The sequence below is a fragment of the Stegostoma tigrinum genome, chromosome 10 (genome assembly GCF_030684315.1).
Source record: "Stegostoma tigrinum isolate sSteTig4 chromosome 10, sSteTig4.hap1, whole genome shotgun sequence".
Lineage (NCBI taxonomy): Eukaryota > Metazoa > Chordata > Chondrichthyes > Orectolobiformes > Stegostomatidae > Stegostoma > Stegostoma tigrinum.
This window is the reverse complement of record NC_081363.1, coordinates 79,253,689-79,280,596: the sequence shown is the minus strand read 5'-3', so window position 1 is coordinate 79,280,596 and position 26,908 is coordinate 79,253,689. Positions and strand designations below refer to the sequence as shown.

Here is a 26,908-nt window from a genome sequence, read left to right as displayed (position 1 = left end):
TTATGGGAACTTGTTGGGCGTAAATTGACTGCCACATTTCCTACTTTCTGAACAGTGGCTGCACATCCAAAGCACCTTGCTGGCTGTAAGATGTTTTGATTCAGTTCTGACACATGGACTCAATGTTAGCTCTGTTTCTTCCTGCACAGATGCTGCTAGACCTGCTGAATTTCTCCAGCACTTTCTGCTTTCATTTCAGATCTCCAGCACCTACAGTACTTTGTTTTGTTGAACAAAAACAAAGCTGTTGGAAAAGCTCAGCAGATCTGGCAGCATCTGTGAAGGAGAAAACAGGTAATGTTTTGGGTCCGGTGACCCTTCCTCGGAACATAATAAAACGAAAGTGCATTTATGTTTTATTATGGGCATTTTTTTTATGTTTTATGTTTTGTCATGCCTTCTATCTGTGCCATTTGGCTGTTCAAAGCTGTTGCTCATCACCAAACTGGCAAACTGTTTCCTTGAAAACAAATCCTGTGTTTCTTTTTCAGCAAGCTGGGTATTCACTGCAAGAACTCTTCCACTTAGCTCGCAGTCAAGTCATTCAGCAACGAACCCTGGCACTTCAGACCCTGGCACGAATTATTCAAAAGGTGAGCTGGGTCCCTGGATTAAAACCACTAGGCCATCACTTCCCCTAATGATCAGTATCTTACTGAATGGAGAGACAGGCCCAAGGTGTTGTAATGCCATTTTTGATGTTCTTAACACTGTGGGAGGTAGAGAAAACTTCAGTTATTTATGTGCCCTTACTTCAGTCGGTCGAACGGTTTTAATCCAGAGACCCAGGTAATGTCCTGGGGACCTGCGTTCAAATTCTGCCATGGTAGACAGTGGAATTTGAAATCAATTTTAAAAAATCTGGAACTTAGAGTCCAATGATGACCATGAATCCATTGTTAAGCATCAGGGAAAAAAAACAATCTGTCCTTGCAGGGAAGGAAACTGCCGTCCTTACCTGGTCTGGCCTACGTGTGACTCCAGACCCATAGCAATGGATTGACTCTTAACTGCCCTCTGGGTAATTAAGGGTGGCAAATAAATGCTGGTCTAGCCAGCGATGCCCTCATTCTGTGAATGAATAATAAACAAAAATCTACTTCGACTCGACATATCTACTTAACTCTCATATTCCTTGATTCACTTAGTTCCCAAAACCATGCAATCTCTGTATTAAACATTGACTAACATGCAGTTCTGTCAGATGTAGGGAATTTAAAAGGTTACAACCTTCAGAGTGCAGACATTTTTCCTCGTCTCAGTTTTAAATGGCTTACCTTTTATATTTGAGATTATGACCTTTAGTTCTAAAGTACTCTGTTAAGCTCTTTCCAAATCTTACATGATTCAAAGCAATTACCTGACAGTTTTAGCACTTGTAGAGAGTGTAAGCCTAATTTCCTTGTAGGAAAACTACCTGGAATCAATTTGATGAATATTTATTGCACTGTTTTGAGGCAAGTATATTTTTCCTTGGGTATGAAGAGCAGAACTGTGCACAGTGTATGGTCTTATTAACACCCTGTACAGTTGCAACAAGGTTTCCTTCACTCTTGAACTCCAACCCCCCTTGTATGTTAAATTCTTGTCATTCATGTACAGCGAAGTCCCTCTGAGTCTCAACATGTACATGTACTCCCACCTTTTAACAGAAAAATTTGTCTTTTATTTTATAGAAGAAAAACTGAAATGTATGGTATTGTATGCATCTCAGAGAAGAGGCTAGGAGGTGGCTTAGAGGGTGTGTGAATTGGTAGAGACTGGGATGGTGTGCATGAGAGAGGGATGAAGGGATGCATGCATAGGTGAGCGAGAAAGAGAGGGGGAAGATGTGTGTTGTAGAGGGGAGGAAAGGCATGTGAGTTAGTGCATGGGCAAGAGGGAGGGCGTGTATGCATATATGAGAAGGAAGGAACAGAACAGTGTACATGGGTGTTAGAGGGAGAGGAAGGGTGTATGTGCGTGTAGGTGGGGAGAGCAATGGTGTCCTAATCACAAGGACACAGATCTTCATTTGAAGTTGATGTGGAATTGGGAGCTGAGCAAGATTTGTGAATGGACTGAAGTGAACTGAAATGAGGTCACCTGGGAGAAAGAGCATTGGAATAGTCCAGTGGAAAATTGGCAAAATAAACAGTGAGGGTTTCAGTGGCAGATGAGCTGATTTCAGGTGAAGAGAGAGGTGAGGTTAAGGAAGTGAAGGCCGGTGAACATAGTAATGAGATGGACACATTTAGACGCTTGGTTTGTGGTTAAGTAGGATGACAACATACTAAACGGCAGCACAGATTGTAAATAGTTCAACCTCAGAAAATGGAATTGGTGGGGAATGGCATTTCTGGTGAGACAGACCATTTTTGGGAGGAAGCTTTGGTCTTACCAATATTCCGGGAGGAATTTGAGGTTCATCAACCTCTGGTGAAGATATATGCTGTGTACAATGGACAGAGGAAAGCAATGTCACAACCAGAAGTGCTACAGTAAGCACTGTTTGTCAGTGATATCCATATCTTGTGAATAAATAAAAAGAAAATGTGTTAGCTTGGACCTTAAATCTATCAGCAAAGAAGTATCAGAATCATCTGTTAATCTGGGAAAAGCTAGAGCCAGCTGTCTGTAAGTATTTGTGAAAGCTGACTGTGCCTGATTGTGCTAGGATGGAGGCTCCATGTAAATCAGGAAAGGAATCAGGTCACTGCTTGGGAGTTCCATTGATTGTGCAAGACTGGGAAGAGAAGCAACGCTGGAAATTCTGACTTGCAATCAGAGGGGAAAGAATGGAACCAATGACTCAGCTGGACAACAGAGTCATTCGTGGTGTTCAGCATGGAAATAGACCCTTCGGCCCAAGTCATCCATGCCTACCTGGTTTTCCAAACTGAATTAGTCCCATTTGCTTGCATTTGGCCCATGTCTCTCTAAATCTTTCCTTTCCACGTACCCATCCAAATGTCTTAAGTATTGGAATTGTTCCCACCTTTATTACTTCCTCTGATAACTCATTCAATATGCGCACCACCCTCTGTGTACAAAGTTTCTTCTCAGGTCCCTTTTAAATCTTTCCTCTTTCACTTTAAATTTACCCCCTCTGGTTTTGGACTCCCCTACCCTGGGGAAAAGACCCTAGCAATTCACCTTATCTGTGCTCCTCATGATTTTATAAACATCTGTAAAGTCACTCCTCAGCCTCCGCTCCAGGTGAAAAAAGTCCCATCCTATTCACCATCTCCTTATAACTCAAACTCAGAAAGGCATTGGAAGAGGATCTTGCAGTTGACCATGACAAGATATACATACAGGTCAAAGGTACGGGAGCTGAAACCTGGGTAGGACTTGAGGGGCAATAGGAGAGGAACAAGACAAGGACAAGATTTGGGGATATAACAGGATCGGCAGGATAAAGTTCACCTTTGTGGGAAGGCAGCAGAACGTGGTGATTTCAGGAGTGGAATTGACAGTCTGTGAAGCATGCCTGACTCCATTATTCAGTTATTCCACTTACTATTTTAATGAGATTCATAGAAAATATCATTGTTGCCATGGTCACAGTGCAATAAAATTTCAAAGCAGCTGCATAATTTGATCAAATGTGTCAAAGCAAACAGATATTTTTTGTGATTTACCAAAATAGAAGTGTTTCCTGCAGCAGAATTTTAATTCCCCTCTTTCACAAGGCATGGCTAGGACTGATTATGTCCTTGAGGCGATGAACAAGCTGCTCACGAGGTTTGGGACCCCTTGCACCTTCACTGCTTTTCCTTCTCTTCCACATCCCGATGTGAGGGTCTTTACACTGTAAACACTTGGTGCTTTCCCCTTCTTCTGATGTTTGGGTCTGAACATCCATTTATTCTCTATCTCACTTTCTAGCTCACTACTTACTGACTTGCTCATTTTCTTACACAAAGTCTTTTACACTTTAATGTACACATCTCTTTCTCTTAAGTTCTCTTTTGCCCTTTCCTCTCCCTCACAAAAAATGTAACCCTGTTTCTCTTTTTTTTTCTCCAAGCTCTCTTGTGTGCTTTCTTCTGTTCCTGCACACTCCTTTTATTATCTCTCTTGCTCCCTCATTCGCTCATCTAATTGCTGCCTCATAGTTTTTCTGTTGCATTCTGCACACTATCGGGTGTCACCTTAACTGAGAGATGCTTCAGTGCCTGTGATAAGACAAAGCCAGACTGATCATTTCAAAGCATTTTGACCTTTGAATGCATCAACCTGTTATGTAAGTAACGCAACACTTAATTTAGACATGGCATATTCTTATAGATATCAACTTGTGGAGAATGCGGTGGTGCAGACTTTAGGCAAGGATTGTATTCTGATCCATCTTGATGATTCATTATCAAGGAGCACACAGATGCAAATGGTTGCAGTTCACACCTAAAAAATGGTTACATGACAAGGTACTGTGGGGTCCATACCATAACCAGTGTTCTAGGAGATGAGACAACCAAATTGAAAAGGGTGACTTCAAAGTAAGTTGAATGAGTACCTCTTGTTGATTGAGTTGTGTGGTGCCCTTATATTGGATTTTTGTTTTGCTTCTTTACCAGGCAAAAGCCGGTGATTTTTCCTCCTTGCTTAAGTACAGTATCTTACGAATGCTCCTGGATGCTGGTCTCCTGTTTCTCCTACGGTTCTCGCTGGATGACAGTGTGGAAAATGTGATCGCTGCCTGTGTCCAGGCCCTGAAAGCACTTCTAGTCTCCCCGTTCGATGAGGTAAGAATCCTGACCCTTAAAGTAAGTTTGGTATTTGAGAACTCGATTGCGTGCACCCTTGACCCTGAGACATCTTTGTACAGCTACAGCTTGGTGTAGCTTCAGCCAGACAGTAGGAGGAGAACTAAGTGAAGGATAATTGATATTCAGACCACGCCCAGTCTTTCACTGCCCTATGTGACTGCATGATTACGGAGTACTGTTCAGACTTCTGGAATCTTGTATTGAGGTTCACTCTGTTTACTCAGACAAACAAACCTGCTCAGACATTTCAAATCAATTCCCCAGGAACTGACCTATGTAAATATTACTCCTGCAGTCACTGACCTTTTCGGATACTGCTCCCAAAGTCACCAACCCTCTCAGAAACCACTGCTATGGTCACTGACACTTCCAGATATTGCTTCCACAATTCATGACCCTCTCAGATATTGTTCCCACAGTCACTGTCCAATCCCCCAACATAAGTTGAAGGTCTGTGACTTCTGGCATGGGGTTTGAAAGCTGAGGCCTCTGAAACCTCAGTGCTGTCTTACCAAGCCTTTCTGTGCTGGATATATGCTTGTTTTGTTTCTGCTTCCTATCTACTAATTGTTTAAGTGTGCTCTCTGCCTGAGTGGTACGGCTATTCATTGCGTTCGGAGACCTTCAAGTGCAGAAAGGAGCTCCTGCAACTCCCCTTTCCTGCTAGCATCGAGTGTACTGAGGCCCTCTGATGTTTTGCCTTGTTATACCACATTCCCTTATGATCAGCGTGCAACACTTCCATTGTGCAGTTAATGAGTTTTTCTCTGGTGCTTTGCTGAATCCCTCTGTCACACCTTCACAGCTCCAGGCTCTCTCAACATCAGCCACCTTTAACAGTGACGTGTGGGCCTGCAAATCTCTGGGCCTTGCTGTCCACCGTGCACTGCACCTGTCTGGAGAGGGGCTCCTAATCCATTGGTAATCTCCATTAACCTGAGTTTTTGCCCCATCGGCTAGATGACTATTAAATTAGGCTCCAGTCTTCCAGGATGGTGATTTTTTTTTCATCGCACTGGGTTATTTATGAGCTTGGTGTTGTGAAAGGCATCAGGCGTCTGGCTTTAAACTGTTTAAAAACTAGTTCTGTCTCTTCCAGCAGTGCCTGAGGCACTGGAAGCAAGTGCAGTTTTCAGATGAAGCAACATGTGCAGTCAGAAGCTGGAAGAGAGATTACGGAAATACCAAAGTGTAACAGCATAGAGGAAGCCATTCAGTCATTCGTGTCTGCACTGACTCTCCAGATAGCCATTATGACTCAGTGCCATTCTCCTGCCGTCTCCCCGTACTCGTGCGAGTTTATTCTATTTAAATAATCATCCAGTACCCTCTTGAATGCCTCAATTGAACTTGCTCCACCACCTCCAGGCAGTGCATTGCAGACCCAGCTGCTCAATGTGTGAAAGAATATTTTCTCATCGCATATTCGCTTCTCTTTTTTGCCATTCAACTGAATCTGTGCACTCTCATTTTTGACCTTTTCACAAGTGGGAACAGTTTCTCCCTGTCTGCCGTGTCCTGATTCCCTCTAGATTTCGGAAACTTCTGTCCCATTTGCTTTCTTCAAGTTGAGGAGAACGTTGCTAAAATTAGATCTTCAAAAGGAGGTGGCTAGTTAGAAAAGGAGAGGAAGCTGTTGAGTGAGAGGGGAGAGAAGGTTTAGAATGAGAGGTGCTGGAGTGTTGGGAGGAAGACAGACAGAAAAAGAGGAAGGGGATGTAAAGAAGGAGGCTTAGCTAAGTGAGGAATGGGATTAAAGGGACAATGGAGGTAGTTGGGATGGAAGGAGAGCAAAGGGATAGGAGAAGGAGCTAAGTATTGAGGAAGAGAACAGATTGGATGGACAGAGTAAAAGAAAGAAGTGTTGGAGGAGGAATGACTGGGAGCAAAGGCATAGAAATTAGATCAGTTTGGAGGTTAGCTCCAGAATTGGGAGCCGTAAGGGGAATGGTGAGCTTTGACTCCCTTCAAAAGAACGTGAAGTGTCGTTGTTAATATGTTTGAGTGTTTGTGAGCGAGGACCACACAAGTGATTTTCCTTAACTAGTATTTGCTTACCTCACCTTATCCGTTTAAACAGTTACTCTCAATCCGTCTGCAGCACTCCTACAAGACTGGGCAGCTGATTTGGCCTTAAAATAAGATTGTGGAGCAATATGCATCACATGTTCTGTTCTCAGACCTGCAAAACATTTTTATTTTTTGCATCAATTGCAGTTTGCGTGGGAAAGTTAAATAGTTGTGAAAACATTTGGTGCTGCAGAACAGAGACTGACCCAATTCCTGCCAGTAACCATGAGCCCCTTTCCCACAGGAATATCTCGACAGGACCTTCTGCTGGTACTTGGGAGCTTCTGTATTTCCCCTTCGACCTAACGAAGCAGAAGAGGATGATGAGGATGAGGAGGAGGAGGAGCCGAAGTCAAAGGAAAATGAAAATTCCAAGTCTAAGGAGGATAAGAAAGCAGACCCGGATGTTGCTCGTGCTGACGCTGTGAAAGTAATGCCTTTTAAACATGTTGCATTGCTTTACAGAGACATTTCAGTATTTCGGATGGTACAGAATAATTCATTTAAAGCTGTTAGGTCAGGGTCTTGACTTTTTTTTGCTTCCTTATTCATCCATATGTGGCAGCCACGCCCATTTACACTTGTGCCCCATTTGCCACTCCATCATCCAAAACCCTGTGTCATGTTGGATTGTGTACAATCAACAGGGTTGTATTATAAAGCTTACAGAGGAAAAGAAACCCCCTTGAGGTTGTGGGAGCAGAGAGGCCTGTGAACAAACTGATTTTCTGCATAGATTATAGGGAAAGGAATGTTCACTTGAACTTTTAACCAATTAATCATGTGCTACAGGTCCAATCTTTTGGTTAATTCCTGGCCTTAGCTGCATTATGGGTTTGAATTATGTGGTTTACATGAGATTTGTTATTTGATAGCGTCTTTCACACCCTGGGGATATGCGAAAGATACCTACAGCCAATTCAGTAGCTTTGAAGTGTGGGCACTGTTGCCGTGTTAGAGACAAGACAGCAAATTTGCACAAAGCCAAGTCCCACTAAAATCTTATGCGGCAGGGTCAGGCAGTGTCTGTGCATTGACCTGGGAACGGTAGTTTAATGAATAACAGAATTGTTATGATGCACAAGGAAGCCATCTGATCCATTGTAGTTGTATCAGCTGCTTGAACAAACAACAATTTTGTGCCATTTTTCTATCTTTACCCAATTGCTCCGCACATAATTCCTACATTTGAATAAGCATCCGATGCTCTCTTGATTGACCGAAGTGAACCTGCCTCCTCCACGCTGCCAGGCAGTGCATTTTAAACTCCAACTACATGCTGCAAGACATTACATTTGCTTCTTTTGAAAATTATTTTAAAATTTGTGTGCTTTCTCCAGAGATGCTACCGATCCTGCTGCGTGTTTCTAGAATTTCCAGTTATAATTTCAAAAACACACAAAACTGGAGAAGGATGTGTGAACACTGTTGGGACGTTTGTAGATGACACAAGATAGGTGGAGGGACAGGTACCACTGAGTAAGTGGGGAGGCTGTAAACGACTTGGACAGCTAGGAGAGTGGTCAAAGAAGTGGCAGATGGAATATGATGTGGAAACGTGAGTCTGTGCACAGTAGGAAGAATAGAGACGTGGGCTATTTTCTAAATAAGGAAAGGTTTCAGACATCTGAATACAAAGGGACTTTGAGTCCTGGTTCAGCACTCTCTTGAGGTTAATATGTAGGTTCAGTTGGCAGTCAGGAAGGCAATGCAATGATTGCTCTTGTATTCTAGCATTCTTAAAATGTTTGCAGAGATGTATTACTGAGGCTGTATAAGGCTCTGGTCAGACAACAATTTGGAATATTTTGCCCCAAATCTGAGGAAGGATGTGCTGACCTTGATGGGGTCCAGGGGAGGTCCTTGGGGGGTGAAGGGCTTATAATATGAGGAATAGTTGAGGACTCTGGGTCTGTACTCGATGAAGTTTAGAAGGATGAGGGGGACCTCATTGAAACCTATGGAATGCTGAGATGCTTAGACAGGATGGACATGGAGAAAATGTTTCCCTTAGTAAGGGATACTAGGACCCAAGGGCGCAGCCTCCAACTGAAGGGATGACCTTTTTAGAAATGCAATGAGGAGGAATTTCTTCAGCCAGAGGGTGGTGAATCTTTATTTATTGATTGATTGATTGTGGAGCTCATTGCTGCAGAAGGCTGTGGAGACCAAGTCATTAGGCATCTTTTAAGACAGAGATGGACAGTTTATTGATTGGAAAGGAGAATAATGGTTATATGGGAGGCAGGAAAATGGGGTTGAGAAACTGATAAGCAAAGATCGAATGACTTAATTCTGTTCCCATATCTTATGATTGTATAGTCTAAAAGTCAGTTCTTAAACTGCACCAGTTTGCCAACTATGCTCAAAGTAGAATCTTGATTCTCTGATCTGCGACAGTTCTCCGTTATTCTTTCCCCTGCGTCAGGGTTTGTTGAAGATGAAAGTGCTTCACCGTTTACGTTACATCCTCGAGGTTGTTCGACCTATTTCCTCAGTCACTCTTGATATATTGGAGATTCTGACTCGTATAGCAAGACACTCCTCTGAGGCTTGTAATGAGGTAAGCAATTTAGTGTCAGTAATTGTTATCGTTAGTCAACAGCTGTGCAGTTGATAATTTTGAAGTACGAGTGTGCCTTTTGTACCGTCAAAACATCCCCAAGGACTTTAAAGCCAGTAAATTGCTTTTGAAGTATATTGCCTGCCGTAAAGTAGCCGTTGCAGCAGCAAATGTGTCCCTAACAAGCTCCCATCATCATAAAGGTCATCAGTGACCCTAAAATGTATTTTAGTGATGCAGATTGAGGGAAGTATGCAGGCTGAGACACCTGGAGAACTTCCCTGAAGTTACATGAGTCAGGGCACATGTTGGAAATTCAAAACCAGAGTGACCTCCTGAAATTTTGATCCCAAGCTCAGGCAAAGAGGAGCTTCCCAGATCTCCCTCTCTCCCTTCTGACTTCCCTCCTCCCAATGTTGGGTCGGACTTCTATCTAATTTCTCATCTCTCCCAGGAAATCTCATGGTTTGAATGTGAAAAGAGACATTTATGTTCTGATGTGCACGCAGTTTTCAAATTATGTAGGCTGGGCTGCATTGATTAGGGGGGCTTTACTGTCTTGCAAGTGTTTCTGCAAAAACTATTAAAAGGGTCCAAAGTTTGTTTATGGAAGATTGTTTCTTTAATCTCCGCCTGTCTGCCTTTCTTGTTCACCCAGATTCTGAGGTGCCCGAGGCTGCTAGACACTATAGTTTCGGAGTTTCTGCCGTCTACCTGGAAGATTCAGACTCCGAGAACAGGCGAGCCGATGACGAGTACCCACGGTGTGCCAATTGCAGCTGCCATGAAACTTACCCGTGTCCTGGCATGTGCTGGAAGGAATATGTCAGCTGTTCTGGTGAGGGCCATCTTAGTATGACCCATTTGTTCTTTGCCACACCTCAACTGCAACTGAAGGGAATTATTGTGTGCCTCTCCCTTTAAGATTGTTTTGGTTTCGGTTGACTTTGTCAATGCTCGTGTTTTTGTCCTCACATTTTCTTGATGTCTTTTAATGTGTCCCAGTTGCAAGAGATGATGTCATTCTTTAATGACAGAACCAATGAGCATCGCTTCAATTAGGGTCAATAGCTGCTCATTTTATGATACAACTGTTGTCTGTTTAGAAAAAATTCTAACCTTCACTTTAATTTTTGTGACATTATTAACTTTGTCCCCCCGGAATATTTCTTTGGCCGCTCTGTCAGTATTTTACTTGTCATTATACAGAATTATGAAGAACGTACAGACCATTTGGCCCAATCGGTCTTTGGTCCTATTTATCCTTCACACAAACTTGTATCATTCCAAGTTTGGGAGTACTTTATGGGGCAGTGTACAATGAGCTTTAGGCTCAATTTCACAGGACTATCCTTGCCCTTGGGGTGTTCGAGCCAACTCTGGGGGGCATTAGCAAAAAAATTGTTCTTTTTTCCAAGCATTGTTATTTCTGACTTCAGCTAACACACAGGCTGTTCCCACAGTCAACATTAAAAATGACTGGGAAAAAATAGTCCATTTAGAGAAGTAGTTCTTTAGGGAACCAAGTATAAACATTTGCAAGTTTGCTGATGATGCAGTGCTAGACAGGAGACGTCTTTTGGACAAGTTTAGTGAGTGGGCAAAACATGGCAGATGCAACACAAAAATGGTTTAATGTGAAATTATACTCTTCAGTATGGAGAACAGAAAGGCAGTGTACTATTTAATTGGTGATATATTGGGAAGTGTGGATGAGCCAAGGGATCTGGGTGTCCTTGTACACTGATCAATGAAAGTAGATTGGCAGTTAGAAAAGCAGAATAGCTTTCACTGCAAGATGATTTGAATTCAGAAGAAGGAACGTCTTACTGCAGTTATATAGAGCTTTGGTAAGACCACACCTGGAGTATTGTGGGCGGTTTTGGTCTCCTTGAGAAATAATATACTTGTTGTAGAGGGAATGCAGCAAAGGTTTATAAGGCTGATACCGAGGTTGATGGGACTATCCCGTGAGAAGACATTAGTTTGGTTGGGCTTGTATTCACTTGAGTTTAGAAGGATGCCTGGGACTCTGATTGAGATGTATGAATTCTAATAGGGCTTAATAGACTAAGTGCAGGGAGGATCTTTACCCTGATTGGGGAATGTAGAGCCGGGGCTATAATCTCAGGGTACAGGCTTGACCATTTCGAACTGAGATGAGAAAAAATTTCTCCACTCAAAGGATAGTGAGCCCGTAGAATTTTCTATCTCAGATGGTGGTAGAAGCCAAGTCACTGAATATATTCAAGAAAGCGGGAAATGCATTTTTAGATAATGAAGGAATTGGGGGTGTTATGAGAAAGCAAGAATGTGTCTTTGAGATAGAGGATTGGCTATGATCATGTTAACTGGGGTGGAGCAGGCCTCAAAGGGCCAAAAGGCCTACTTCTGTTCCTAATTTTATGGCTCACTAATGAGTGGATTATAGTTGTGGACTGCACACACTTGCTGTGTATAACTTGCTCAGATGTATGAATTACATTATGATAACTTACGAAGCAGCAAACTGCTTAATGACCCATGTTTGGTGCTGTCATGTGTATCTTTATGCAGTTGAACAAACACAACATGAAGGAGCGAATTGGGAGGTTCGTAGCAGAGGATCCTTGTGATCTGCCACTGGAGCGAAAAGGGGCCTTTGCGCTGAGCATTGAGGCCTTGCGCTTATGGGCTGTTGCAGCAAACTATGGACAAGCATGTGATCTGTACAAGTGAGTGTGATGAGATAGGGATCAGATTGACGCTTTTATTTGAAAATGTGCTGAATGTATGTGGGTTTGAATGGTGTGAAGTAGATATGTTCAGGAGAGTTTTGTATATGCTGACTGGTTGAGTATGAAGAAATAGGAAGATTGCTAGGAACTGGGCATGCATGATACATGATTTGAAATATTGGGTGTGCTGTGTGGGTACATTCTGGGGCTTGGTGTATATTTTTGTAGTTGGAGGTTGGGGCTGTGCTGTTTTCAATTTCACTTTGGTCCTGGGGGTTGCGTGCTACCAGGGTGGATTATGAAGTAGGGTAAGAAGGAGCAAAGGGTCTAGTGATAATACTGAAGGCAAAATGTGTCAACTGTTTTCTTTTTCTGACCTGCCATTCCCATATATTTGCATCTTTCATGAAATTAGAGACGTTCACAATACTCGTGAAGTGGTATTTTCACACAACAAACAGCAATGGGGTAATGCTCAGGCAATCTGCTTCAGTGATGCTAGCTGTGGGATAAGTGTTGGACAAGACAGCAGAAAGGACCTCCCTTTCCTTCCTTCGATTTTGTTTCAAAATCTCTGGAATGGAACGTAAATCTTCTGAGTTTCAGACGAGTCTGCTGCCCACTGAATTCTGGCTGGTGCAGTCCGAATGTGTGTTTAGGTTTTCTCCCATGTGGGAGGAGGGCTGCTTGAGTTACCCCAAAATAGTTTCAGCACTGAAAGTCTCTGCTCATTTGAAGGGAGAGCAATTATCCTCTCCTAATGCGACTCGTTTCCCTTTGTGTTCCAGGGACTTGTATCCTGCACTGATGAAGATGCTTCAAACACAACCGAAACTTACCTCTCAGCCAATGGAGGACAGCCTTTTGTATGGATTTTACATGCAGAGAGCTGAAGTGTTGATTTGTCTCTTGATCAACATTACTAACAGCGCAGGCTGTACTGCTGAACTGCAGGCCCAGGTCATCTCCAGGTACCTCTTTGAGTCTCCCCTCTGACTGTTCTGAAGCACCAGGTTGGGCCATTTGCATTTTATCTTCGTATGCCTCTGCACCAAGCCCCCAGATCAAACCCTGCTTGCATCTGAGCTGGAAAGTTGCACACCCTGGCTCAGTCGTCACTGACCTCTTAATCCAGGTTCCAATGGGCTCCACTCCATTGCAGCCTGTGGTCTCCTATTTACTGAGAAACCCATACAGATACAATTTGGGGTAATGGAGTGCAGGCTTTAATGTGAACTCAGAATTGGGGTCCCTTCCCGCATGGTTCTGCTTCCTCATTTTGCAACTAACCTACTTGTGTGCCCTCCCTCATCAGTGAGATTGAAGCTCATGCTCTCCAGGTATCAATGTGAATTAGGTCAGAAAGGATTGCTCCTTTTCATGGTAACTTTTGAAATACCTTGTTGGGGCATGCACCCCGGGTGGTTGTAACCATGTTCCGTTTGTTACCTCATCATTCATCTCAGTCATTTATGAAAACCTTAACATTCAAATTAGGAAGTTGAAAAGTGACTTTGATTTTCTCTAAGCTTGGTCAAGGGTTACTAAAGATTGGTGGGGCCAATTAGGGACCAAAATGAAGATCTCTTAGAGGCAGAAGGTATGGCTGAGGCACCAAATGAGGACTTTGCACTGACGTTTATCAAGGAAGAGAATTCTACCAAAGCTATATTAAATGAGCTTGTGAACATTCTGGATGCAGGATAAAGAAGACATGGAAGCTGTTAGTATTTAATGTAGATCATTCTATCAGCCTGGATAAGATGTATTATGAGTTTTTGCTGGAAGTAAATGTAAATATTGCAGAGACGTTGGCCTCAGTGTTCCAGTCCCCTTGAGCTAAAGGGATGATCCCAAAGATTGAACGATTTCAAGTGCCAATGTACTAGCTCAGGAAAGAGAGAAGGATAAACCTGGCAATTAAAAACATTTAGAACTTTCTGAAGCAACAATCTAGGAGGAAATATTCAAATTGGTTGGACAAGAGACCTGTTCCTCTGCATTATACGCTCTGTTTTAAAAAAAACGGCCATGTATGCAAACATCTGAAAGGGCTTCAGGAAGAGAGAAGAAAGAGACCCACGGTTGCATGTGTATAATTTTTTGAAAATGGTTAACAAACATGTTACTGTAAATTGTGTCATATAAATAACCTGGCATATAAGACATTTTCTCTGCGCTTATGTCCATTCTCCTTTTCAGCAGCTATGTGCTGTTATTTGCATTAGTAGTTTGGCTCAATTTGTTTTACTCTCCAAATGCATGTTTTCCTGACTGATATCTTCAAAAAATGGAGGTGAGAGATCAAGCAGGTGATGTTGATTTGTTTTGCTAAGACTGGGAGTTTAAGGCATGCCTACTCTTTGTGTGGGATGTCAATAACATTACAATATGGTCACTATCCACACCCCTGCTGGTGGTTCACTTTTATATTTGGAGGGGTTTTCAAAGCTTGACTTGTATGTCGACATCTGTGGTAGTAAAACACACTGGATCCTGGGAGACGCATGGACGACAAAAGGTCAGCATGCTAACTCGATAATTAAAACATGATTTAGGTCCAGCTGGAGTATTGTGTCCAGCACTTTAGGAAGGATGTGAAGCTTCAGGGAGGGTGCAGAAAAGGTTTGCTGGAATAGTTCCAGGGATGAAGTTCTGCAGTTGTATAGACATAGGTTGGAGTTGATCTCCTTTTAACAGAGAAGACTACGAGGAGATTTAAGTATAGTGAAAATCACAATCGGCAACTCATAAAGAGTAACTGATTCTAATGACTGAAGGGCCGGTAATGAGAGGGCACAGGTTTAAACGGTTTGGTGAAAGAACCAGAGATAACGTTAGAGATAAACACGTTCCTTTTGCATTAAGTGGTTATGGTTTGAAACTTGAAACCTGATGGGGTGGACGATACAGAGGCAAAATGAGCATTTGAAAGGCTAAGTACTTGGACGGAAAGATATTCCAGAGCTGTGGTGGTTTGATGAACTCGATTGCTGCCTGTAAGAGTCGTGCAGGCTTGCTGTTACATTATTCTGTCATTCTAGGTAAAGCAGAAGAGAATGGAATGTTACGCTGACAGGGTGGGAGGAGGCTTTTGCTTTGGATAAGGTTGAATTGAATGGCCTAATTCTGTGGTGTAAATTGTAAAAGTATTGAAAGCATATCTCTTCGACACTGCTTTCCGTCACCTCCCTTAATTTTGCCACCATCTCCTCCTTCCTGCTGTGGTGGAGCACTCTGGAGCATTAACAGTGTGATATGAATATGCTGTAACAACATAAGAATTTGTCCTATGCCTAATCTCATATTATTATCACCCTGCTGTATATTATAGTCCTGCTGGGCAGCTTGGCGCCACTGTTCATGATTGAAGCAGGTCTTAGACTGACATAAGGCGGCTGTGGTAGGTTTGCAGACAGACGTAACGTGACTGGAGCTTGATTGTGGGCATGTGGAGTTGGGGGGAGGGGCAATTGTGTCAGGGTCGATGACAATTGCTAAGCAACTGTTATATACAGCAACAAAGACTGATTTTGTTTTCAATGGCAGGACACTATTTTTAATTAATGCTACCTATTTTTGAATGCTTCCCAACAGTAGGGACTGACAATCACACAGTCAGAATTAAAGTGATTGACACCTCCTTAGTGTGCACAGCATTTTAGTGTGGGGAATTAAAGGAAACACAAAGATACACATTAAACGTCAGTAATGTGATTAAGGGTTATAGTGGAGAGCACCTTTGTCAATCTCATTAGGTCAGCAGTGATTCCGAGTGAAACCCATTTCAACGTCTTTGTGATTGACACTGCAGCAATTCCCTCATGTATTCTTGGAGCTTGTGATCGGGCTGTTTCCAAGGTTACCACTGCTGCTCGTGGTTCTGAAATGCTGTCTGCTTTAATTCAGAACCCATTGAAAGATTTAGACAGCCTGTTCGATGCACTAGCACTCTCGCTTTTGAGTCACAAGGTCATGGGTTTGACAGACCCTAGCACAAAATCTAGGCTGACACGCCAGTGGAGAACTGTGGAATTGCTGCATTGTCAGAGATGCTGCCTTTCTGATGAGGCATTAAACTGGAGCCCTGTTTGCCACATTGCGTGGATGTATTAAAACCCTTTGTGCTGTCTCAAAGAAAAGCAGAGGCACTCTCTCAGCACTCTGGATGTTATTTCTCTCTCCCTCCACCAACATCAGCACATAAAAGATAAAATATGTGGTCACTATCCCAGCAGTGTTTGTGTACTCTTGCCATCTGCAAATTGCTTGACATATTTCTCATGTTACAATGGTGACTCCATCCTTTGCCTGTAAAATACAATGCCAACTGACTTAAACAGGGGGTAAAGTGGTTGTCTGCCAGCAGCTTTGGGCTGGGATACTACTGGTTGCTGTCCTGTACTTTGCAGGGTTGAGTTGGCTGTTACTAGATGTTTGTGTTTTAACCAGTACAATGTTGAGTGTTGACTTTTCACAAAAGGTGGGCTGAGTGTGTCAGCAAGCAGGTGCTTTAAGAGTGGCAAAATGTATAGCATTTGTATAGCTTGTTTTATTTTGTGTGCAGGTTGGTGTCAGGAATCTATTTCTCAATCTTGAATTGGCTGCGCAACATTCCAATGAGAGCATGCATGAGTGTAGCATCTGGGGTTTACAGTTTTCAAAGTGTGCAGCTCAGCTTCAACATCTGATAAAAAGTTTAGTACTAAATTGGAAATCAGCGAAGTTAAGTACAATTTTTGATTTCTAATTTAGTAGTATATTGAGGAGTCTTAGAGTCATACCAGTCTGTGCCAAACATAATCCCAAACTAAACTGGTCCCACTGCCTGCTCCTGGCCCATATTCCTCCAAACCTTTCCTCTTCATATATCCATCCAAATGTCTATTAAAAATTGTAATATTGCCCATATCCACCACTTCCTCCGGAAGCTCATTGCACACGCAAACCACCCACTGTGTTTAAAAAAAAATGCCTCTTAGTCTTTTTACAATCTTTCCCCCTCACCTTAAAAATGTGCCCCACCCCACCCCCGGTATTGAAATGTCATATCTTAGGGAAAAGACAACTACCATCAACTCTACCTGTACCTCTCATTATTTTATAAACTTCTGTCAGGTCACATCTCAACCTCCCGCACTCTCGTGAAAAAAGTCCCAGCTTACCCGGCCTTTCCTTATAACTCGAACATACTTGGCAACATCCTGGTAAATTTGTTCTGCACCCTCTTCAGCTTGACATTATCCTTCCTGTAACTGAGCAACCAGAACTGCACACGGTATTCCAGAAGAGGCCTCACCAATGTCCTGTGCAACCTCAATGTAACATGCCAACTCCTACACTCAGAGGACTGAGCAATGAAGGCAAACATGATAAATGCCTTTTTAACCATCCTGTCTATCCTGTCCCGTTATGCAAACTTTAAAGAATTATGTACCTGCACCCCAGGTCCCTTTGTTGTACAACACTATGCAAGATCCTACCACGAATTGTATAAGCCCTACCGTTTTTTTTATTGTACCAAAATGCAATACCTCGAATTTATTGAGATTGAACTCCATCTGCCCTTTTTTTTAGCCCATTGACCATTTAATCAAGATCCCTTTGTAATCTTGGAAAACCTTCTTCGCTGTCTGCGGTGTCATCTGCAAACTTAGTAATCATGCCTTCTGTATTCTCATCCAAATTATTTACATAAATTACAAATGAAAGAAGAGCCAGAACTGACCCCTGTGGAATACCGCTGGTCACAGGCCCAAAAAGCCACCCTCGACCACTACTCTTTATCGCTGCTGTTAAGCGAATTATGTATCCAATCGGTAAGCTCACCTTAAATCTCATGTGGCCTAACTTTACTAATTAGTCTACCATTCAGAACCTTGTCAAAGGCTTTACTAAAACCCAAATAAACAATGTCAGCTGCTCTGCCATCGTCAACCTTTTTGGTAACTTCCTCAAAAAACTCCCAGACTTTTATGCTTAATTCAGAAATTTAAAAGAAGAAACCTCAGCTGTTCACTGTAGATTCTTAAAAAAAGTATTTTTGAAAGAAACATCGTGATCTTTGAAGAAGGGTTCCAGCCTGAAACTTTCCTACTCCTCTCATCTTCCCTGGCCTGTTGTGTTCCTCCAGCTCCACACTGTGATGTCTCTGACTCCAGCGTCTGCAGTTCTTGCAATCTCCTCGTGATTTTTTTATTGTTTGGCTTTTTAGAGTTTTATTTTGAATGTTAATAAATCAAAAAGGAAAAAGAAACTTGTAATTGTTATAGTTTATTAGTATAATAACTAAAACTGTAAAGAAATCTATAATAAATCTTGTTAGCCTGCAATCCCAGGAGAGCTGCAAGTTCTATGCTGCTTACTTTATAATGCAATTGAAAGACCTCAAGAGATCTTATCTTTCCCATTTCCATCCCTAACTTTCTGAAGCCGTTGACCCTTTATTGGATTCAGTTCCATAAATGGGCTTTGTTCTCCCCGACAGCTCTTCAAGCCCCATTCTTCATGTGTGTTGTTGGACCATTCTACCAAGGATAGGACAACCTGATCCTGTCCTTACCCTCAATCTCTCTTAAGGAAGGCATTTCTGCTGAACATTACTAAACAGAGACCTGTCAGAGACTTGGACCCAGCTGATGCTTTCCGACAGCCAACCTAAGTGAATTTATTTTGTTTAGCACATATAGAAAGTCAAACCTGGGGCTGCCGCATTGTGTCTAGCACTGCTATTCTGATTCAATAGAAATGTGGTTCCCTTTAATCTTTTCTGTTCTACAAAAAGGCACAGTGTGGTGTATGCCTACATCAGAGAGGTTAACTTACTATCAGCTGAGAGAATGTCTGATGCTTCAGCGCTTCCTCAATAAATGGAAATGTATCTCTATAGTTTTTTTTCAAAATCTTACGATGCTGTCAGGTTTTTATAACCAAATATTTTTGAAGTGTAGTCACTGTTGTAAGAAATGCTGCAGCCAAATTGTGTGTAGCAATGAAATAACATGTGGATCATCAAGTTTCAGATAATGTTGACTGAGCAATAATCACTAAGCCAAACACTGAGGAAAGGAACCCTTCTCACCATGCTTCAAAATAATACCATGGGAGTTGTACCTTCCCTTAATGCAGACATAGCCTTGCTTTAAAGTCTCTTTTGACAGACAGAAGCTCTAATAGTGCAACAGTCTCTCAACTAGAACTGAATTAGATTCCAGCGTTCCGACATTCCTTGACTTGTTGGACTTGATAGACAGAACTTACTGGCCAAGAGACAAGAGAGCTAACATTGAGCTGGCCAACAGCCACATAATCATTAATAGTCTTCTCCCTGAACTATGGATTTAGGTGAGAGACGTTTATGCCCCAAATGAAACAAAGTTACCAGTAACTACTCTGTTTCCTACAGTAGCAGGGACCAAGTGGGACATATTCCCCCTCCTCCACTTGACTGGAGCCATGTAGCCGGTATCAAACCCTTCCTGGAGGCCTGTGTCAAAGGATGCCTTAAGGAAGTCAACTGTCCAGCAACATGGAGTAAAGTGAGACAACTGACAGCAACATACATCATTTATCTGGGGACGTACTACAGCAAACTCATCCAACAGGTACCATAATTATTGTCTTCATCCACATCTCTTGCTGTGCTTCTTGTCATGTGGTACTCGCTCCTTTTGATATTACACCTTGGCACATTTTCCTTTCCTTGACACCATCACATTCATCACATTACTTCTGTTAGTTTTTTTTTGTTTTGTTGGGTATGGTTGTGTTAGTGATTAGTGCTCCTCTCAGGATTAGTATTCCAAATTCTATATCTGGCAATTGGAAAGCTTGAATTTGGTTTTGACAATTTTGAAAGAGGTTCTTACATGTAAATGCAGAACTGTTGTAAAAACTGAACTGGTTCACTAATATCTTTTAGAGAAGGAATTCTGCCTTTCTCAATTGGGCTAGCCTATGTGTGATGCCTGTGCCAACCCAACTTACTAAGCCCATCAGCTGTATCACACTGCTAAGGCCCACCATCCTTTCCTGAGGACAGCTAAGATGGGCAATATGTGTTGCTGTTCTCCACATTCTGAGAACTATTTTTGAAAATTACCTCTGGAAAGAACTTGCACTTTCGTCATGAAAGACTTGACGACATATTTACAACAAGCAGCAAATCAGTCGAACAGCTTGATTTATTTGTGGAGGCAGTAGTTGTGGGATAGATACTGGCCAGGGCTCTGGAGAAAATTTGCCTGATTTTGCCATGAGCATAGCCATGAGTTCGGTGAGAGTGCTGTGAATCTGATTTAAGCCTCCACAGCTGGTAAGCATGATAGTTGCTTGCCTATACTGGGTTTTAGATTTCCCCCCTTCTGTCTCTAACCTAATTGAACATGTTAGCAGCCAACCTCATGATTCTTCAGCTGCCAGATCACTTGCTGGAAGTCTACATTTTAATCAGCTGATTGAACCATTGTCTGCATTGCCTTATTACTGCTGCTTTTCATGGTCTTCAGATTTTTTGTCTTAGTTCCTCAGCTTCTCCCCAACCCCTGTCATGACTTGGCTGACTACTGCTGTCAGCAGTTTTTATATATGAAGTATGTTGGCGACACAGTGGCTCAGTGGTTAGCACTGCTCCCTCACAGCAGCAGGAGCCGGGTTCGATTCCACTCTTTGATGGTCACTGTGGAGATTGCACGTTCTCTTTGTGTCAGCGTGATTTCCTCTGGGTGCTCCAGTTTCCTCCCACAGTCCAAAGATGAGCAGATTAACTGGATTGACCGTTCTAAACTGCCCCTAATGTCCAGCGTCGTGCAGGCTAGGTGGGCTAGCCATGGGAAATGCAGGACTACAGGAATAATGTAGGAGTTTGGGTCTGGATGATCATCTGGGTTAGTGTGGACTCAATGGGCCAAATGTCCTGCATCCACAGTGTAGAGATTCTGTGATTTTCAGAGATAGTGATCAGTGTAGCACAAATCCAGCTGTCTCCAGCTAAATGTACGTGGCTGCCTCCTTGTCTGACATCGAATGATATGCTCTGACTTCCTATCTAATTTGAGTTGTACACACGATAATGATTCCTTATATATGTCAGGCTCAGGCAATTGGGATGCCTTAATTTTCTCCTTGTCTGAGTTGTGGACAAGATGATGGCTTCTCACCATATTCTAATGCTGTTCTGTCTTGAATTTTCCACAGCCATCCTATAGACCGGTTGACTGTTTAGAAGAACTGGAACAGTTTTGCTCAGCGACCTTGTTCCCATTCCTTAGTCTGCCAGTATTAGAGAGCATGTTTGAGGATCTCAGGTAAGCCCCTATTTCTTTTGGGACTCTGAAGTCCCCACCACTTGTGCTGTTGGATGATCATTGTTAAGGCCTAGTTTGGCTGAAGCCAGAGTGGAAGATGGATCAGAGATTAAAGTTTCCAGGGAGGGTCAGTGTTGAACACATGCTGTGGGTGAAGTGACAATATTTCATGATTCACAAATGACTCTGTGACAGTGCAACCATCTAAGCCCAAGTTATAATGTCACTGTGTCTGAGAATGCTGCATCTCCATGTATATTTGAAACTAATAAATTTTCCCATCCATCATTGAGTTCTATTAGCTCAGTTGGGTAGTCACTATCTGGTACAGGCCTTGAATGACATACATGGACAGTTATGTGCCAACTATAGCAGGAAGATGAAGTAATTTCCTTGCAGTATTGTTCTAGAATTCCCAGCAGAGTATGTTCTACCTTTAGAATGCTCATTCCAGGCCAGATCCTGGCTCCCAGTCAAAGGGTTGCTGAAGAACTTTACATTTGTGAGGGACGGGTATCCTTTTGTTCCTAGCTGTTGACTTCATATGCAGCATTTTAACTGAAATTCCTCAGTTATTGGCTTCCTTCCTGCTTCTATCTACCCACAACAAACATGCTATTGCTCGACAAGTCCAGACCTGATGCATCTTTGGACATGAATGTGCAAATTAGAAGCAGAGCTTCCTCTAGCCCTGAGCTTCCTCCATCATTCAATGCAATGACAGCTGATCTGATAACCTTTCACTTTCTTGGTCATCAAGAATCTATCCTGTGTTACAAGCATTCAAAGACTCTGCTTTCACTGTCTTGTAAGGAAGAGCCTTCCGAAGACTTGCGATACTCTGATAGAAAATATTTCACTTCTCCTCTGTTTTAAACAGCTGACTCTTCATTTTTAAACCTGACTGTTTGCTATTTTTAGATTCTATTCAGAGGAAAATTCCTTTTCGCACCCTGACAAGGATCCGCAGAGTCTGTGCTCCTGAGATGCTGCTGGGCCTGCTGTGTTCATCCAGCCTCACATTTTATTATCCGCAGAGTCTTGTATGTTTTATCAAAATATAAGAACCCAGAAAAGAGGAGAAAATGGAGAGCATTCGGCCCATCAAGCCTATTCACCGTTCAACATGTCCATGGTTCATCCTGTATCTCAATGTCATACGCCCACTCTCTCTCCATAACCCTTGACACTATTAACTTCTAAAAATCTATTTGTTTTGTTCTTAGGATATTCACTGACCTGGCCTAAAGATCCTAGTGTGGTAGAGAATTCCACAAGTTCACCAACAAAGTCATATAAACCCAAAATGTCCTATCCTGTTCCCTGAAATTGTGAGCCCTTGATCTGGATATCCTGTCTAGGGGAAACATCATCCCTGCATCCAGTCTGACAAGGCCTGTCAGAATTATATATGTTTCAGTGAGATCCCCTCTAACAGTCTTTTTAAACTCCAGTGAAACAGGCCCATTTGACTCTAACAGACTTCATACAACAAACTTGCCATCCTTAAACAAAGGAACTCATAATACACAGTACTGCAGATGTGATCTTACTAATAAAACTGAAGCATTTGCATTCATTCCCTTCACAGCAAACAGTTGTGCTATTTACTTTCTCTATCTTTTGTGATTCATATACCAGAATATCCAGATCTCTCTGTGTTTCAGAGCACTGCAAACTCTCACCATTTAGACAATATGTTTTCTTCTGGTTGTTCCTGTCAAATTGGACAATTTCATTTGTCCGTATAGTATATGCCATTGGCCAGATCTTTGCTCACTTATCTACCTTCCTTTGTAACCTGCTTATGTCCTTTCTGCAACCTACCTGTCTACCTGTCTTCAGTCAGCAAATTTGTCAATCATGCTTTCAACCTCTTCATCCAAATAAATTTTGAAGACCCAAGTATTATTGCATGGAACACCACTTGTCACACCCTGCCAATCAGAAAACACTCCTTTTCCTATTTGCTAGCCAGTTCTCTAACCACACTAACATGTTACCCCTTGTGCCATAGCTCTTGTTTTTAGTAATACCCTTCCATGAGACATCTTATTAGGTACCTTCTGGAAATTCAAAACAGTGTGTCTCCCAATTCTCCTCTATCCAAGCGCTTGCTTACTTCCTCAAAGAACTCCAATTGGATAAGCATGGTTTCCCCTCACAAAACTATATTGACTCCATCTGATTATCTTCAACTTCTCAAAGTGACCTGCTGTAACTTGTTTCACGATAGCTTCCTGTATCTTCCAAGTGTCAGATTTTAAGCTAACTAGCCTGGTTCTTGCTTTCTATCTCCCTCCCTTTCTCGACAAAGCAGTCGCATTCACTAACTTCCAATCTAGTGGTAACCTTCTCTGAGACTTGGGAGTTTTAGAAAATTAAAACTAATGCCAATTGGTTTTCCACCAAATTGTAGCTCTTTTAATATCCTATGATGATCTCCATCAGGAAATGGGAACTTTTCAGCCTGCAGTTCCAACAATTTGCTCAGGACCACTCCCCTGGTGACTTGTAATTTTCACAAGTTCTTCTTGCCCTCCATTTCCTGATTTCCAGCTACTTCTGGGATGCTAGTTGTATTCTTTACAGTGAAGACTGATATAAAATTCATCTATCATTGCCTAATTTTCCATTATTAATTCTCTGGTTCACTTCCTATAGGATCATTACTTCCTTCTTTTTTGGCTTATTTTAACATATTTATAGGTATACTTATTATATATTATTTCTATTTCTAGCTCTCATTTTAAATTTTCTTTCCTCATTAATCATTTAGTCATTCTATGCTTTCCTTTATATTCCATCTAATCTTCTGACCTGTCACCAGTCTTTGCACAATTATATGCTTTTTCTTTAAGTTTTACACTATGTTTAACTCATTTTATTTAACCACAGATGCTGGGTCTACTCCTCGGAACTTTTCTTTCTCATTGGACTGTATCTATTTTGTATATTCTGAAATATCATAGACGTCGGCCATTGCTGACCCATTCTTAACCTAACTTGTCAGTTCACTTTAGCTGTCTCTGCTTTCATGACCTCATAATTGCTCTTACTTAATTTCAAAAAAAGTAGTTTTGGACCCACTCTTCTCTCCTCCAAACTCTGTGTAGAATTAATTAATATTACAATTGTTGCTATCTTCAATATTGATGCACAGTACCAGCTCTAGTATTGCCTATTCTCCAGAATGTGCTGTGTTCACAAACTGTCTCAAAAAAATACAATGTACTCGTCAGCTGGGACCCTTTCATCCATCTGCTACTTCCAGTCTATATGAAGATTAAAATCCCTCCATGATTTTCACTTTACTTTTCTGATTAGCACCCATTTTTCCTTCCTTTGTACTCTACTCCACTATGTGGACTGTTAGGGGCCTGTACACTACTCCCACAAGTGACTTCCTAACTTTATAACTTCTCAGCTATACCCAAACTGTTACTATAACCTGGTTTCCTGAATGTCGGTCATCTTTCTCTATTGTGCCAATGCAATCACGAATTGACGGAGACATGGTTCCTAATTCCTAATTTTCTATCATTCCTAAATATCATCTACCCTTCAATATTCAGGTCCCAGTTTCTGTCATCTTGCATCCATGCCCTTATATTGGCTTTCAGGCCATGCTTATTTACTTGTTGCAGTTTTAAGTTCATCTGTTTTGATTTGAATACTACATGCATTTGGATATAGTTTTGTCCTCTTACTAGCTTTTTAACCTCTAGCCTTATCTGTTGATTTACTCTTAGATTTGTGCTCTATATCATTTCCTGTCATGGTCTGTTTATCATTTCCCATAATAATTCATTTTTCTTTCATCTTATCTCTTCTTCTTCAGTTACCAAAACTTCCCAAATCTAATCCCTTGCCCCTACTATTTAGTTTAAAATCCGTTCCCTTTTTATGAATGCTGACTGGAACACATGATTCAGGTGGAAACCATCCCCACTTTCTACAGGACTGGTGCCAGTGCCCCCTTATTAGAACCCACTTCTCCCATACCAGCTCTTGAGCCATCCATTTATTTCTCTAATTTTATTTGTTAGTGTCAATTTGCATGTGGCTCAGGTAATAATCCAGAATTTGTGGCCTTTGGTGGTTTTGCTTTTTAACTTGATGCCTAGCTCTCCATACTGTCTGTGTGTAGAATCTCTTCCCTTGCACTGCTATATCATTAGTTCCTCCAGAGACCACATTGGGTGGATCCTCTCCCCCTCTCACTGTACATTCCGTCTAGTGTGGGCAGATGCCCTGAAACCAGACAGACGGTGCAGCCCCTGGACTCATGTTCTTTGCTACAGGCAGTTCAAAGTTCACTTGTGAGTGGATGATGCAGCCAGAATGTGCACTCAGGGCATGATTGAAAGTTGGGGGCAACTATATTTGGATGATATCTCACCAGATCTCGTAGCCCCTTTGCCCACAATCTACAGCTGGCATAGTATTAATTTGTGACTAATTGCCATTGCCTCTCCTCAGGTCACACTCTGCCCTCTGCAACCCAAGGTCCTGCCACCCAGGGCCTGAGACTGTCCACAGTCTGGTCTCACTGGGATTCGCTGGGAGAGAGTCTCCCCTCAGCCTCCTGGGATCCACATCCCCCTTTGCATTCCTGACAGCAATGCTCTATCTGTTGAACACCATCAGCAGTGTGCACAAGGGCTTGACAGAAAAGGTAAGGCATTTTTATACCTGTATTCTCTGAGGGTGAATAACAGCAAATAGCTGATTTTCTTTCCATTGCTCCTAGAACATAGTCATGGGTGGAAGTTTCGAGAGTTTAGATACATAAAACATTCCAAACAGCTTCTCTTTGCCTAACCTTGATCTTCTTTGCCCCCCATAACCTCAGGTTGGATATTGTGTCCTTGCTTCTAGACAATTCAAGTTTTGACATTTGTTTATTTCATTGATCCCAGTCAAGGCAGCGATGAGGATTTTCGCATCGTTTGGCTTGAGAGGGGAATAGCACCCTTCTCCTGATGCTATCCAGGAATATCAATTGGAAGTTTGTCAACAATCAGCCTTATGCTCGCTGGACTACATTGGCTCCTGGTTTTATAGTGTCTTGATTTTAACATGTTCAGGGTTGGAGAGTGACACAGCACAGCATGAGGTCATTTTGGCCCAGTGTGCTTGTGCTAGTCCTTTGAAAAGTCTAATCCAGTGATGTCACTCTTTTGCCTCTTTCCTACCGACCTGTAAATGTCTCTGCTTGTTTGTTGTGTTCACATCTCTCCATAGCCTCATCATCTCGATCTCCCTTATATGGTCCAGCCTTGCAACCCTTCGTGATCTTCGTTTTTCACTGTGCTGTCCTAGATTGCATGCCTATAACTGGCAAAGCCTAAAGTGATGTAGTTCATAAATCTCTTTGACTCTTTCCCATTCTCTCCTTCCTTAAGAAGCTCCTTAATGTTTAACTCCTTCCCCAACAATTTGGTCAGCTGTCCTATCATCATCAAATGTCACTCGGTGTCAATATCTTCAAATAATGTT

At 42.1% G+C, this 26,908-nt stretch overlaps 1 protein-coding gene across 4 annotated transcripts in view; it reads left to right on the top strand.

The window, feature by feature from the left end:
* Positions 1-26,908, top strand: part of rpap1 (RNA polymerase II associated protein 1) — an 83,823-nt gene that overhangs the window by 38,573 nt on the left and 18,342 nt on the right. For 3 of the 4 annotated variants that reach the window (XM_048538344.2, XM_048538345.2, XM_048538343.2), the window contains 10 exons: positions 492-593; positions 4,560-4,727; positions 7,066-7,251; positions 9,250-9,384; positions 10,043-10,222; positions 11,941-12,098; positions 12,890-13,072; positions 19,507-19,705; positions 21,297-21,406; positions 25,889-26,084. In XM_048538344.2, coding sequence (XP_048394301.1) covers positions 492-593; positions 4,560-4,727; positions 7,066-7,251; positions 9,250-9,384; positions 10,043-10,222; positions 11,941-12,098; positions 12,890-13,072; positions 19,507-19,705; positions 21,297-21,406; positions 25,889-26,084 — 1,617 coding nt within the window. The remainder of the gene's footprint in view (positions 1-491; positions 594-4,559; positions 4,728-7,065; positions 7,252-9,249; positions 9,385-10,042; positions 10,223-11,940; positions 12,099-12,889; positions 13,073-19,506; positions 19,706-21,296; positions 21,407-25,888; positions 26,085-26,908) is intronic. The other variant, XM_048538346.2, reaches the window with a different exon arrangement.